The 14,999-nt window shown below is 40.0% G+C and overlaps 1 protein-coding gene across 2 annotated transcripts in view; it reads left to right on the forward strand.

The window, feature by feature from the left end:
• Positions 1-1,385: 1,385 nt before the first annotated feature.
• Positions 1,386-14,999, forward strand: part of ETFA (electron transfer flavoprotein subunit alpha) — a gene marked incomplete at its 5' end in the record, with an annotated part of 87,233 nt that continues 73,619 nt past the window's right edge. The window contains 2 exons of one of the 2 annotated variants that reach the window (XM_079699915.1): positions 1,386-1,424; positions 14,587-14,733. In XM_079699915.1, coding sequence (XP_079556041.1) covers positions 1,386-1,424; positions 14,587-14,733 — 186 coding nt within the window. The remainder of the gene's footprint in view (positions 1,425-14,586; positions 14,734-14,999) is intronic. The other variant, XM_079699916.1, reaches the window with a different exon arrangement.

Consider the following 14,999-nt stretch of genomic DNA (forward strand, 5'->3'; position numbering starts at 1 on the left):
GTGTGGTAGAAGAGAGTCCTGGATGGATTTGGGAGCTGTTCTGGGAGTGGAATCACTAGAATTTAGTGACTCATAGGATAGGGAATAAAGGAAGAAACAAGTCAAGTATGACCCCCAGGTTTTTGGCTTGAGCAGCTGGGTGGAGGTGGAAAGCATTCCCTGAGAAAGGGCATACGGGAGGAGAATAAAGTCTGGAAGGGAACGCCCAGTCAGTTGTGGATATGTGGGTCTGAGGTGTTGAGGAACATCCTGAGGAGATGCCCAGTAGGCAGGTGGATAAGCGGATCCAAAGGTCAGAAGAGATTTGGCAGTCAAGAGCATTGAAGCCAGGGTGTGGGTGGGCCTGTCCCGGGATAGGAAGAGTGGGGAGAGAAGTGAGCTAGGGTGGGGCCGCATGTTACTCCCTCATTCAAGACCTTTCCCAATCTGCTTCCTTCTACAGGCAGCACACAGCATTCTGCCCCTTGTCCTTGGACCTTCCTGTCATGTTCCTTCCCTGTTTGTGCTCCGGAGCTTCCTCCTTCTAGAACCCAGCTCAAATATCACCAATTCCAGGAATCCCTCCTCCCATAATAGTAATAATAGGTTTACTCGTATGTTTCCTCCAGAGTTTGGTGAGGTCAACATTTTATGCATCCTTTTATTATATTCCCCTGACCTGGAAAAGGTGTTTAGCACATTGCAGGGGTTAACATTGATATCTGTGAGCAAATGAACAGGCAGAAGAATAATTAGAGTGAGAGAGGTGAACTTCGTCCAGAGGTCTGGGAAGCCAGGACAGTGACGTCATCAGCTCAGTGGGAAAGTTCGGTCCAACAAGCGTTGCACACTGGGGCTGGCAGACAGTCTGGGCTACGGTCGTCGGCAGTTTGACCGCTTTGCCCGGGTCTTTCTTTTTTTTTTTTTTTTTTTTTTGTGGTACGCGGGCCTCTCACTGTTGTGGCCTCTCCCGTTGCGGAGCACAGGCTCCGGATGCACAGGCTCCGGATGCACAGGCTCAGCAGCCATGGCTCACGGGCCCAGCCGCTCCGCGGCATATGGGATCCTCCCAGACCGGGGCACGAACCCGTATCCCCTGCATCGGCAGGCGGACTCTCAACCACTGCGCCACCAGGGAGGCCCCCGGGTCTTTCTTTAGCCTGGCTTCAGCCTACGTCTCCTAGTTGGCAGCCTCACCTTTGCCCCACTCCCAAGTCCAGCCCCTAACTTTCCGCCGTCCCCATTGGCTGCGCGACCGCCCAATAGGCAGGCAGAAACCGCGAGCTCGCTCTCCTCGCCGGGGCGTCCGCTCTCGTTCCCGAGTCTCGCGAGCGTTACGGTGACTAGCGGAGGCGGTGCAGTTGGGTACGTTCTCGGCTAGTGTGAAGCGAACGGGTGCAGTGACCATGTTCCGAGCGGTGGCTCCTGGGCAGCTCCGGCGGGCGGTGAGTCCGGGCGGGAAGGGTCGAGCCCGGTGACGGTCCAGCCTCGATCTGCTGTCCCTGTGAAGATCTGGGCGAAGGTCACCGCCACCCCCGGACCTGACTGGCCCTCTCACTGGCAGGCCCAGCCCGGCCTGGGGCCCGGGCTCAAAGTGCTGGGGCCTTCCCTTGCCTCATTCCGGGCCGCCAGGTGGGGGTCGAGGTCAGAGGTCAGAGTACTGAGCCTGCGCTCCCGCTGCCCCTCCTCCTCCCTGTCTTCTTCCCAGCCCCTCTCCCAGCCTCCAGCACTGACAGGCCGCCAGTTTCTCCACCTTTGGCGGGGAGCGAGCAGCTGAGTCCCCGGGGAATCTTCACCCGAGGGAGGAAAATGTCGCCGCCGGGATGTCCTCTTGGAAAAAGTTTAAAACCTGAATTCAGCTTGGAAGGTGACGTTTCTGGAAGAATTAAACATTTTCCCTGGGTGCATTGCGGCTCTTCGAATCCACTCACTGTCAAGTGCTGGGGCGAGCGAGGGGCAATGTGGTTTTGGAAACTCGTTCTGCTCTCTGGCTAATGGGGCAGTGCTGCGTTTAGGTGATTGTACTGACAGCTGTAGCCAGTTTTGAAAGGCAGGCGTCTTTTTACTACAAGCTGACCTGCTTTTAAACCAGCAGATTGCTGGTTAAATAGCTAGGGAACGATTATTGGTAGCGGTAAGTTTTTGATGCTTTCATTAGTTACAAATCATGAGTTTACCACATTTTGCTATTGTGAGAAAGACTGATAGAAAATATGTGTTTGTCCTAATGCAATGGGACAGTAGTATTTGGGACAGTAGTATTTGGAGATTGACCAATTACAAGTCAAGTAACCATTTATATTGTAGATTCTGTAGATATTCTGATGGTTAAGTGACAAGATTGCTAAACTTGGGTCAGAAACTTTCCTGACGTTTTGTATTTTTTCTACAATTTTTCTTGTGCATGCATGTTTTCGTACCCACCGCTGGGATTTTCTCCCTGAAACATAGTTGGCAGTATTTCTAGATATCTGTAGGCCCTTTTCTTATGTATTCTTGTTCCCTTAAAAAACAAAAGCCCAACCCCACCCCGCCCCCGCCCCCCCATACACTCAAAGTTCAAACCCACATCCTTCAGGTCAGTGTTCAGTCTTCCCCAGAAATTTTCCTCAGACGACTCAGACATAAAAAAGTTAAAGTCATGGATTTGGCAAAGTTCCAGGTATCAGAGCCAGATTCTTACCTATACAGTAATTGGAAGGTAGTTATGTGGACAGGTTAGAAGTCTGGCATAAGTGAAATAGTTGTGGAGGGGGAATTTAGGACTCAGTTATTTTGTAGCACTACCAGAAAAAAATGGAATGACTAGCTTAAGTCATTATAAACACTGCCAATATACATAGGCAGTATTTCCAAACCTTTTCTGTGGTTTGCCAAAGACTTTGACCTTGACTTTATTTTCAGGGTTTGAAGTCATGCTAAGTAGAGTAGCTCCTCTAAAGTCATTAAGAACATTTGAGAGATTTGAATTTCAAGGGTATAGGAAAACGGTGGGAACACTTGTAAAATGGATACATAAATACACATACATATTTAACTTTAAAAATTTAGAAATTTCAAGCTTACAGAAAAGTTGCAAGAATAGTACAAAGAATTCTCAAAACCCTTTGCTGAGTTTCACCAGCTATTAACAGTTTGGCACATTTGCTTTCTCTCTCCTCATATATACGTATTATTTTTCTGATATAATATGTATGTTGCAGACATGCTCTATACTCCTAAATAATTCAGTATATTTCCTATGAACAAGGAGGTTCATCTTTCATTATCACAGTATAATTGGCAAAATCAGCAAGTTTAACAATGATACAATACTATGATCTGTAGATATTACTCAAGTATTACCAATTGTTACTCATTTGTGGCAGTATTTTTTTATTGTTGTTTTTTAGTTGAAGTATAGTTGATTTACAGTGTGTTAATTTCTGCAGTACAGCAAAGTGATTCATTTATATATGTGTGTGTGTGTACACATTCTTTTTTATATTCTTTTCCATTATGGTTTATCTCAGGATACTGAATACAGTTCCCTGTGCTCTACAATAGGACCTTGTTGTTTATCCATTCTGTATGTAATGGTTTGCATCTGTAGCAGTATTTCTTATTCTGGTCTAGGATACTCTGGGATCATGCCTTGCATTTAGTTCTCATGTCTCTTCAGTCTTTTTTAGAAAACTCCTCAGCCTTTCTTTGGCTTTGATGGCATTGACATTTTTGAAGAGTACAGGCCTTTTATTTTGTTGACTGTCCCCCGATTTAGGTTTGTCTGGTGTTTCCTCTGATTAGTTTCAGGTTATGTACTGGCAGGAGTATCACAGAAGTGGTATTGTGTTCTCAGTGCATCATATTAGGAGGCTCATAATGTTGGTTTATCCCATTATTGGTGATGTTAATTACTTGGCTAAAGTGTTCAGCAGGTTTCTCCACTATCAAATTACTACTCATCCGTTCGTGATTTTTAACTAATTTGTGGAGAGATACATTGAAACTATGTAACTCTTCTGTTTCTCATCAGACTTTCACCCATTAGTCTTATCTGTTGATGATTCTTGCCTGAGAAATGAGTACTGTGATGTAAAATAGTGATTTTTCTAATTTCATCATTCCTTCTACTTTTTTTAAAATTAATTAATCAATTTTATTTTATTTTTGGCTGCGTTGGGTCTTCGTTGCTGCACGCGGGCTTTCTCTAGTTGTGGCGAGCAGGGGCTGCTCTTCGTTGCCGTGCGCGGGCTTCTCATTGCAGTGGCTTCTCTTGTTGCAGAGAACAGGCGCTAGGCGTGCGGGCTTCTGTAGTTGTGGCACGTGGGCTCAGTAGTTGTGACTCGTGGGCTCTAGAGCGCAGGCTCAGTAGTTGTGGCGCATGGGCTTAGTTGCTCCACGGCATGTGGGATCTTCCCAGACCAGGGCTCAAACCCATGTCCCCTGCATTGGCAGGCGGATTCTTAACCACTGCGCCACCAGAGAAGTCCATTCCTTCTACTTTTATTAGCTTTGTATTATTATAAGAAAGAACATTTCCTTCTTGCTTATTGATGTATTTATTTATGGACTCATGGATCCTTACTTCATTCAGTAGGTTACTTCATCCATTACTACTCTTAAATGTTTTGGTGCTCAAGTTGTCACAGATTTCTAAAGTGCAAGTCCCTTCAGTCTGGCTCCTGTTTACTTATATTTATGATACCATAAAGTCAAAATGAGTTATCTGAATCTTCACTCTTGCAATTTAAATAAATTGTTCTGTAGCTAACCATGAGTAAATTCAGGAAGATATGTTTCTACAAAACCATATTTTTAATAATAGATTTATCTATTAAAAGATTAAACTGTTAACATCATAATGTGAATATAGCTAACACTATTAAACTGTACATTTAAAAATGGTTAAGATGGTAAATTTATTGCAACTAGTGAAAAAAAAAGATACCTTAAACTGTTAGAATGTAAGTTAAATGACTCACATTTGGTATCTAAATTCCATTTTCATTTTGATTTATTTGTGGCCTTGAGCAAAGTCCTTCATCTCTTGATGTGTGTGTGGGGGTGGTCCTCAATGTTATCTGTTAATGAAAGTTTTCCATCTACAATAAAGAGCTGGGGAACACAATAAGAGGAAAACAGGTAGTTAACATTCTTGCAGGGTTATTGATTTGAATTATTAGTATTATTTTACTCATTTGCATTTGAAATTGATTTGTTGACTAAGATACCAAAGAGATGTTTTACATGGAGATTGAAGCAACACTTTTCAAGGTTATTTGAGTCTTCCTGTTACTATATTCATTGCCAGACAGGAGGCATATCTACCTTGATTCAGAAGCTCTGAAACTGGTATGAAGGAACATGACATTTTTCAGAGTCCACGGTCTATCATTGATGAATGAGATTGAACTCTGTAATTCACATTCAAATTTTAATTTCTTTTGAAAGAAGAAAGCCAAGTTTTATGTGGTACTAAAACATTTTATTGCATAAGGGGAATTCCGTAAAATTATGCTTCCTGCCAACGTGTCTACTTAAGGGTCTTGTCTGTTTTTAAAGTGAAGTAAATTGACTGTTTTTAATAATATAATCAATGTCATATGACATTTCTAGTCATGATTAAAAGCTACCATATTTTATTACTAAGGAGGTTAAAGTACAGAAATGTAATATACATTTTTAAATTACAAAATATATGTTAAAATAGGGATGGGTAACTTTAATTATATATTATTTATCTTTTTCAGTAGAAGTTGGAAAGATTTTATAGTTTTTTCCTGCTTTTTAATTTTTGAGTTAAGCAAAATGACCCTCACCCCCTTACCATTACCCCACTTAGTTTTCAAAGGTGGGGGAGGTAGATTAAACTTATTCTTACTACTTTAGGTTTTGAGTGGGTTTGTACAGTAGGGAGTTAAGAGTCCAACTTTTTTTTTTCTTCTAACACCTGTGGTAGTTTACTACCTGAACACACAGTTAAAGGCACAGCAGGAGCACCTGAGCAGTGAATCTCCTTTGTTGCTCCTAAAAACACTGAAAAGCAAAAACAGTGTCAAAACTGTTAAGGTTGAATAAGAGAAGGACCAAAATGTGTTCACTGGACTTAGCTATCCCAGGTTGTTGGTGACTTTGAAGAGACTGGATTCCGTGCTGTAGTGCAAGTGAAAGCTGGTTTGCTGTGAGTAAGGGAGAAAGAGTGAGGTGAGGCAGCAGAGTTTATGCTTAAGGACGTTGTTTTCAAGAAGTCTGGCTCTGAAAGGGTGGAGAGAGGATGAAGACCCCTTTAACCCTATCTTCAAGAATACTGTCTCATTAAGACCAGTCAACTTAACAAGGGTATGTGGCAGGTATGCAGAAAAAAACGTCACATTTTACTGTTTGGAACTAAGTCTAGTTAGTAGTCTAGATAAGTTCTGTAAAAGTATGATGGGGTATTTCTTTAGGGATTTAGCAAGTTTGCGTACTGTTCTTGGTAGATACACATATTAACTGCTTAGATAATTAAATTATCAATGAGAGGAAAATGGTTGCTTTTTTAGTTTTTGATCATTTAGGGGGAAACTTTTCACTAAGCATTCATTGAATGCCCACTATGTGTCACGCTCACAGATAGATACCGAGTTCACAGTGGAGAATGAGACAGACCTAGTCCCTGCCCACGTGGTGCAAACAGACTGGGAGAGACAAATATTGAACACATTATTTTAAGTGTGATCATTGTGACAGAAAGGTGTATAGGGTGTTAGGGGAATATGTAATTGGGGAGAGGATTAATCTAGTTAGGGGGCTAGAGAAACCTGTGAAATTGCTTTGTAAACTAAGGTGCTTTACAACTGTTGTTATTGGCTGATGAAGTAGTAAGGGTGAAGGATTTTCTTTAGATAAAAAGGCCACTTCATTTTTGAGTTTTGGCTATCTTAAATCACCTGTTTACCATTGTTTTAATTCTGTACATATTGTATGTGTTCTTATTTGATCATATCTTGCTTTTTTTAAAAACATGGCGTTATTTCCAGGGTTGAATTAGAAATAAAAGAACGCGTCAGTCATGTTAGTTTGATTATTCTTTAAAAAAACCCCAAAAAAACCACGCAAAGTCTGTGGCCCCCTTGCTTCAGTTCTGGACAACTCTGAAGGGCCATCCTAGTTCCAGGGTTCCTTGTGAGATCAGCCGAGAGCTTTGTAGTGACTGCACTGCAACATTGCAGTTCAGCTTCTTCCACTGCCCAGTTCTATTTCCTTGATGCCTCCCGAGCGTCGTTCTCAAGAGTATTACTCCCCAATAAACCTTCTTGCACATCCACACACACAAAAGGAAGATCTAAGTGTAAAGTGGCAACAAACATTTATAATCCTTAAGCATTCACTGTATGTAATGAAATAACTTCTTACCTGTGAATCTGGAATGGTCCTAGCTATGTTCATTCTCAGGAGAATCAAGAAAACAGTTATTCGCATCATTTTCTGTGGTTCAAATGAATAACCTTGAGGAGTAACTAATCTAGAGTCTTAAAATTATTTTTTTATAGCTCGGTGTATAAAGTAGAAGTTTAAAAGGATGCTTTTAAAGCAACAGAAGATTTTTTAAAAATAGACTTTATTTTTTGGAGCAGTTTTAGGTTCATAGCAAAATTGAGCAGAAAGTACAGAGCATTCCCATATTACCCCTTCTTCCCTCCCTCACTATCAATGTCCTGCACCAGAGTGGTACATTTGTTACAATTGAAGCACCTACAGTGACACATCATTATCATCCAAAATCCATAGTTTACGTTAGTGTTCACTCTTGGTGTTACACATTCTATGGGTTTTGACAAATGTACAGTGATAAGTATCCACTGTTATAGTATACAGAATAGTTTAATTGCCCTAAAATCCTCTGTGCTCTGCCCTTTCCCTGCCAACCTCTGGCAACTACTGATCTTTTTCCTGTCTCCATAGCTCTTCCTTTCCAGCATGTCACATTGGTCAAACTGTATAGTATGTAGCATTTTCAGACTGTCTTCTTTCACTTAGTAATATGCATTTACAGTTCCTCCATGCCTTTTCATGGTCTGATAGCTCTTTTTTTAATTTTAAAGCATTGACTAGTACTCCATTTGCTGAGTGGTACCACAGTTTATCCATTCACCTACTGAAGGACTTTTTTTTTTTAAATTAATTAATTAGGTTGCACTGGACTTTAGTTGTGGCTGATAGGCTTCTTAGTTGCGGCTCGAGGGCTCCTTAGTTGTGGCTTGAGGGCTCCTTAGTTGCGGCAGGCAGGCTCCTTAGTTGCAGCTTGCGGACTCCTTAGTTGTGGCATGTGAACTTTTAGTTGCGGCATGCATGTGGGATCTAGTTACCTGACGAGGGATCGAACCTGGGCCCCCGTGTTGGGAGCACGGAGTCTTAACCACTGCACCACCAGGGAAGTCCCCTGAAGGACGTTTTGATTGCTACTAAGTTTTGGCAATTATGAATAAAGCTTTCATAGATATCCGTGTGCAGGTTTTTGTGTGGACGTAAGTTTTGTTTTGGCCACACCACACAGCATGTGGGATCTTAGTTCCCTGACCAGGGATGGAACCCACCCCCCTACAGTGGAAGTCCAAAGTCTTAACCCCTGGACCACCAGGGAAGTCCCATTGTGTGGATGTAAGTTTTCAACTCATTTGGGTAAATACCAAAGAGTGTGACTGCTGGATTGTATGGCAAGAGTATGTTTAGTTTTGTGAGAAAACGCCAAACTGTCTTCCAAAGTGGCTATACCATTTTGAATTTACACCAGAGTTCCCATTACTTCATGTCCTCACCAACATTTGGTGGTGTCAGTGTTTTGGATTTTCACCATTCTAATAGATGTGTAGTGGTATCTCATTCTTGTTTTAATTTGCAGTTCCCTAATGACATATGATGTAGAGCATCTTTACGTGTGCTTACTTACTGTCTGTATATTTCCTTTGGTGAGGTGTCTATTCAGAACTTTTGCCCATATTTAAATCAGTTTGTTTCCTATTGTTGAGTTTTAAGAGTCCTTTGTGTATTTTAGATAACAGTCCTGTATCAGATATTTTTTTTGCAAATATTTTCTCCCAGTCTGTGGCTTGTTATCCTTTTGATGAAGAAGTTTTTAGAAACAATGTTCAACTCATTTATTAGACATCTACTCTGTGCTAGACATTGAAGTAGAAGCTGGGGTTGTAGCGGTGAGAAGACCAGACATGACCTCTGTACTCAAAATCAAGAAGGGAAGACAAAGTAATCAGGTGCGTGTAGTCAAGTGCTGTAATGAAGTCGATTCAGGGTACTGTGTTGGTGCTAGGAAAGTTAACCAGTTGGAGGAGATCCACGGAAGCTTTCATGCTAACGTTTATTGAGCATTTATTATGTTCCAGGAACTATCCCAAGAGCTTTATTTTACAATTACTAATTTAATCCTCCCAACAACTCTGAGATTATTACTGTTGTTATCATCATCTACATTTTATGATCTGGGAACTGAGGCACAAAGAAGTAATGGTGGAGGTGGGATTTAAACCCAGGCAGGAATTCCCTGGCTGTCCAGTGGATCGGACTCTGCACTTTCACTGTCCGGACCCAGGATCGATCATTGGTTGGGGAACTAAGATCCTGCAGGCCGCACAGTGCAGCCAGAAAATTTAAAAACAAAAACAAAAAACAAGAACAGGCAGGGGAGCTCTAGAGCCTGTACTCTTTACCACAACACTGTACAAAAGTTTCTTGGAGGGGTTGGCATTTAAGCAGAAAACCTAAGGATGATTAACTGGAAGCTAATCCGGTAATAGAGGAAGAGGTCCTTAAGTCAGAGGGAACAACGTGAGGACAGGCTAAAGGTCAGAGAGAGCAGGGCAAGTTCAAGTATCCGAAAGTAAGTTATAAATAGAGCAAAAGATATATGGCTAGGGAGGTAGATCAGGCCATAGAATAAATGCCTGGTAAGCCAATCTAAGGAGTCTAGTTTACCACATCCTAAGGAGGCAGGAAGCAGTTGACTTGTTTGAGCAGGAGAATAACATGTTGGATTTTTATCCTTGAAAGTTCACTGAGAGAAATGGATTGGAGGGGAGCAAAGTTGGTTTGGGAGTCAGTTGGAGTAATAAGAGAGGGTTAATGACCTGCACTAGGTAGTGGAATTAAAGATGGAGAGAAGTGAGTGGAGTTAGGAGATACTATATTTAGAAGGAAGAATTGTTACAGCTTTAGTGGTTGATTGGCTGTGAGAATTGAGGGAAAAACCCAGATATGACTCTCAGATCATGGTTTGGGCAACTGGTTAGGGGGTGGTGCATCCCCTGTAGAACTCCAGAGAAGCAGTATGGGAGGGGGCTGGAGGATCAAGGGAAAGGTGAGTTAAGATTTGGATTTGCTGAGTTGGTGAGTGATTGATGAGACAAGTTAAGCAATTGGTTATGCAGGTGTAACCTAATTATATAGGTCTAGCACTTAGGAGAGAGATTTGATACCTCTATCTCTGTCTATATATCTGTCATTTTTATATAGATGATAAATTATAAATTAAGCAATGGAAGTAAGAATGGACTAGTCAGTAATTTCACACATTTTGAGAGAAGAAGTAAGCATGAAAAGTATTTGTTGGTAATTTTGGTGAGTGCAGAAGCCAGGATACAAGTACAGTAGTTGAGGTGTGTATGGGAGATGAGGAATTAGCTGGAGTGAAAGGTGGGATAATGGATTTTTAATTTTGGGTTTCATTAAAATTGGGAGAGCTTCAAACATGTTTTAAAGTTGATGGGAAGGAGAAGGGAGAGGTGGGAGAGGTTGGAAACGTTACTGAGAGGTGATTACAGAATGAAGTGTTTGACTAGATTTGAGAGGATGGAATCCAGAGTCCAGATGAAGGGATCAGATCCAGGAGGAAGGACCTGCAGCAGCTTCTACTGTGATAGATAGAGCAGGGGCGGGAATTTCTATGTTGGATATCAGGAAGGGGAAGCAGTTCTCTTCTGATGGCTTCAGTTTTCATTGCGAAGTAAGAAGTGAGGCTTTCTTCTGAGAGTAAGGAGCAGACTATGTTGGCAGTTTGAAAAATGTCGGAAGGGGATATTGGAAATAGTTGCTGTGGAGAGTGAGTGAGAGTGCCAACAAGGATGTCATAGTAACATTGCCAGGCAGAGGGCCCAGATAAGGTTGATGACCAAGAATTTATGGTGGCACTGGTCTGCATGAATTAATTTTAATTTAAGTAGCAGTGTTTTTTGTATCTTTTGTGATATTCTATACCACTTCTATTTAAAATAGGATTTTAGGGTTACAGAATTTTAGAGCTGGAAAAGAGGCCTTTGATATCATCTTTTTGTTTCTTTTTGACCAGTGCTATTTTTTTTAAACAAGAGAAAATTTGCTAAGTGAAATATTACAGGAATGACCCATATATAAAACAGCTAAAAATGATGGTGCTTTGATGAGAGCTGGTAATTAAAAACCCCAAATCTGGAGTCCAACTACCTGGACTTTAACCTGGCTCTGTTTCTTAGCTATGTAGCCACTAAGCTCCAATTCCCTCATCTGTAAAGTCAGGATAATAATGGTACCTACATCATAGAGGTTTCTTGAATTTTAAATACAATTTTATCTTAGTACAGGGCTCTATAATATTAGTTTGGTTAATTTGGTTAAAGCAAAGCTGGAGACCATTCTGGCAGCCCTACCTGCCTGGTTCTTACTTTATTCTATGCGGTGGTTCTTGAGGTGCCTCCCTGGATGGAGTATAGTTTGAAAACCATTGATCTAGTTTGTCTCCTTCAGTTTGAAGATGAAGAAACTGGGCTCTGGATTGAGGAATAACATTTTAAAGGTCACAGACCAATTTCTTCTGCTGTAGGCTACACACAGCTGTTATTGCTGAATTAAGCTACATAACCATGTTTAGATGCTGCAGCTTCTCTTTAGGTGGTATCTGAGAAATAGAAGATGGAACATTGAATTAGAAGAAAGCGTAGTATTAAAAAAACTATAAAGGAGTCAATTGATAAAGTAATATGGAGTGCCTTATGATATATGTAGTACTTAGTAAAGATTGATCAGATAGACGGACTGAGTAGTTCCTTATGTATATTCTTTAGTTGTTTATCCTGATAAATTTAATTTTGAATGGTCTTTTAGAAAGAATATGCAGTGATCCCTTGGAAGTTCTAAAAGGCTTGTCAATTCCTTAGGACACTACCTAATTTATATTATGTTAGAACTATAATTTATAGCAAATATGGGCCTTTTGCCACCAAATCTTGGATTTATTCTTTAAATGGTGATGAAAAACTCATAATTTTTATGGCAAATGAGGTGTGAAGCATAATCAAAAATATGGTGTCTGATATATATTGGTAATAAATAGTTTGTTACTGGCAATTCTTGTGAAATGTGATTTAAATCATAAATTATGCCATTGGGTCCTAATTACAAAGTTCTTTACAAGATATTGTGCTCTTCTGATTAAAAAAGAGGTACTGTATAATTCTACAGATGTATATTGGAAACAACATTGTTTTAGACTATGGGGATACAAAAGTAAACAGGCATGGTGTTTGTCTTCTAAGAACTTTATGCCATCCCAGGAATTGTGAATTGCTGTGAATTGCTACAACTTTTCTGGAGAACAGTTTGCGTCAATCTGTATTAAAAGCCTTGAAAATGTGTCTATGTCTTGATCTAACACTCCTAGGAATTTGTCATAAGAAGAGAATCTTAAGAAGTGCATAAAGATTTCTAACCTTAACCATAAAGAATTTCACCTCTCGTGAGAAGGCAATTTTTTTTTATCGTAAAAAAGGAAAAGTTATACAAACAACGACGTGATTTGGCAAAAACAAAAGTCTAATTTTCTCCCCTTTTCTTGCTCCCTTTGAGTAAACAGAAAGGGAGGAAAAAAGACATTAAATGTCATCCACTGATACACAATGCAGCAATTCCTTCCTCTGGCATATTCTTCAGTGCTGTCCTCTTCCTCTTTCCATCCTCATTCTGTGGCTCTGGAAGCATTTCTGCCCCTGAAGTCTTGCCTTGCAGTCTCTGGCCCCCAGCTCTGGGATTAGGTTCATCAAGGATAGAGGGGGTTTAGAGGGCTGAGGAGAAGGAAGGGGTTGCAGTGGTAGAAGTAGGAGGCTTAGGGGAAGAAGGGCCCCTATTTTGTTGAAGGTTGCACAGAATCTGACTTAGTCATCCGTGGAAGCAGAGCAGGTAGAGTAACCTGGCTAAGTTTCAGTCAAAAAGGTCTTACTGGACTAAAAGGAACTCTCATCTGTTGAGTGCAGAGCTTTGGCTATGAGGATGCTCGTCTCTGCATTGTTTATAATAATAAATAAATATAATAATAAATATAATAATATATTATATAAATATAATAAAAATTACTAATAACCCAAATGATTATGGAAACTAGTTGAACTGATATGCCCATATATTAATAAAAAGGTGAAGAATATAGCAATTGATATATACAATATAGTAAACAAAAAATATGTATTTTGTCAGTTTAGTTGTGCAACCAGCATTGTAGTCCTGTACCTGGCTTCCCTTCATTCATACCCTCTTTGTAAATTTCCAGCTCTGGGTACATTTTACACTCTGCTTTGTTCATTCCAACTCCAGATCTGAAGATTATTGCTGAATTCAAAACCACAGAACCATGACATTTGATCATCAGTGCCTCTTTTTCTCATTTCTCATTGCCATTTTCCACAAGGATAGTTCCAAAATTTTCTCCTTTCCTCATGCCTGTGGTGTGCTTCCTTATCCTTTCACATGACAGGAATACCTAAACTTCCTTCCATTCTTCCTCTTGATTCTCTGCTTCATGATCGGCAGCTGCCAACATTTTGGCTCTCTTCATTAATTGAAAACTATTCTGTCTTATAATTGTATGTGAACAAGTCTTAATTTCTCTTGAAAACTTTGAGCGCAGGGACCATTCTTGTTCATCTTTGTGTTTCTGGTGTTTGAAATTATTTCAAATGACCATGAACTATTTGGTGGTCTCTTGATAGTCCACAGTAGCTATGGATGGATATTAGTTGGTTCCAAGATACTGTCCAAAAGCTTCTTTTTTGAAGTTGGAAGCATATTTGAACAATTGAAACTTTATCAAAATTGCTGTGTAGTATTGTATTTTAAAGGCAGGTTTACATTATCAGTTATTTTGGTATTAAATTCATTTTGCCTGAAGCAACAGAACTTTAGTAATTGATTTCATAATCATTATTTCTAGATATACTGTACTGTTTAGCAGTATTGTTGCAAGTGAATGTAATTGGTAGTAGTTGATTCCTAGTTTGCTGGTTAATGTGTTCTAAGGATTTTAAATATAGATACATTTATCAGTTTGTTATTGAACATAGATTAGTGGGAAAGTTGCTTGGAAATAATAAAATTTTTTTTCTAACAGTAGAATACTAATTTGTATTTTCTGTTTTTATTAGGTAAGACTATCAGTAATAGAGTGATAGACACAGCCCCAATTTTTGCTACTGAGCAAGTATTTTATAAATACATTTATAAAACTGAATATTGCATACAGTTTTCTTTAAAGCACACATGCTTATCAATTAGAGTAAAAATAAAGTTTGTATTACAACATTCTTTTCCTTTTTTTCTTTCTCTTTTTAGGCCTCATTGCTGCGATTTCAGAGTACCCTGGTAATAGCTGAGCATGGAAATGATACCCTAGCACCCATTACATTAAATACCATCACTGCAGCCACACGTCTTGGAGGTGAAGTGTCCTGTTTAGTAGCTGGAACCAAATGTGACAAGGTGAGAAATTTTTAAGGTCAACCATAGCAAATATACTCTCCATCAAGAGATAGGGAAAGATGGAGACAGAGAATTATGCTGAGGACTGTAACCCAAACTGGTCTCTGATCCTCATTAAATGCTGAATGTCACAACCGTTACTACGTGTGAAAAAAGGAACTAAAAGGTTTGCTCACCAGGCATTTTATCTTTTGAAATGAGGTAGAATACTTAATTTAGTTCCACTGGCACCATCAATGTACCATCAGGTACCAAGTAGAGTGATA

The sequence above is a fragment of the Hyperoodon ampullatus genome (assembly GCF_949752795.1).
Source record: "Hyperoodon ampullatus genome assembly, chromosome: 3".
NCBI lineage: Eukaryota > Metazoa > Chordata > Mammalia > Artiodactyla > Ziphiidae > Hyperoodon > Hyperoodon ampullatus.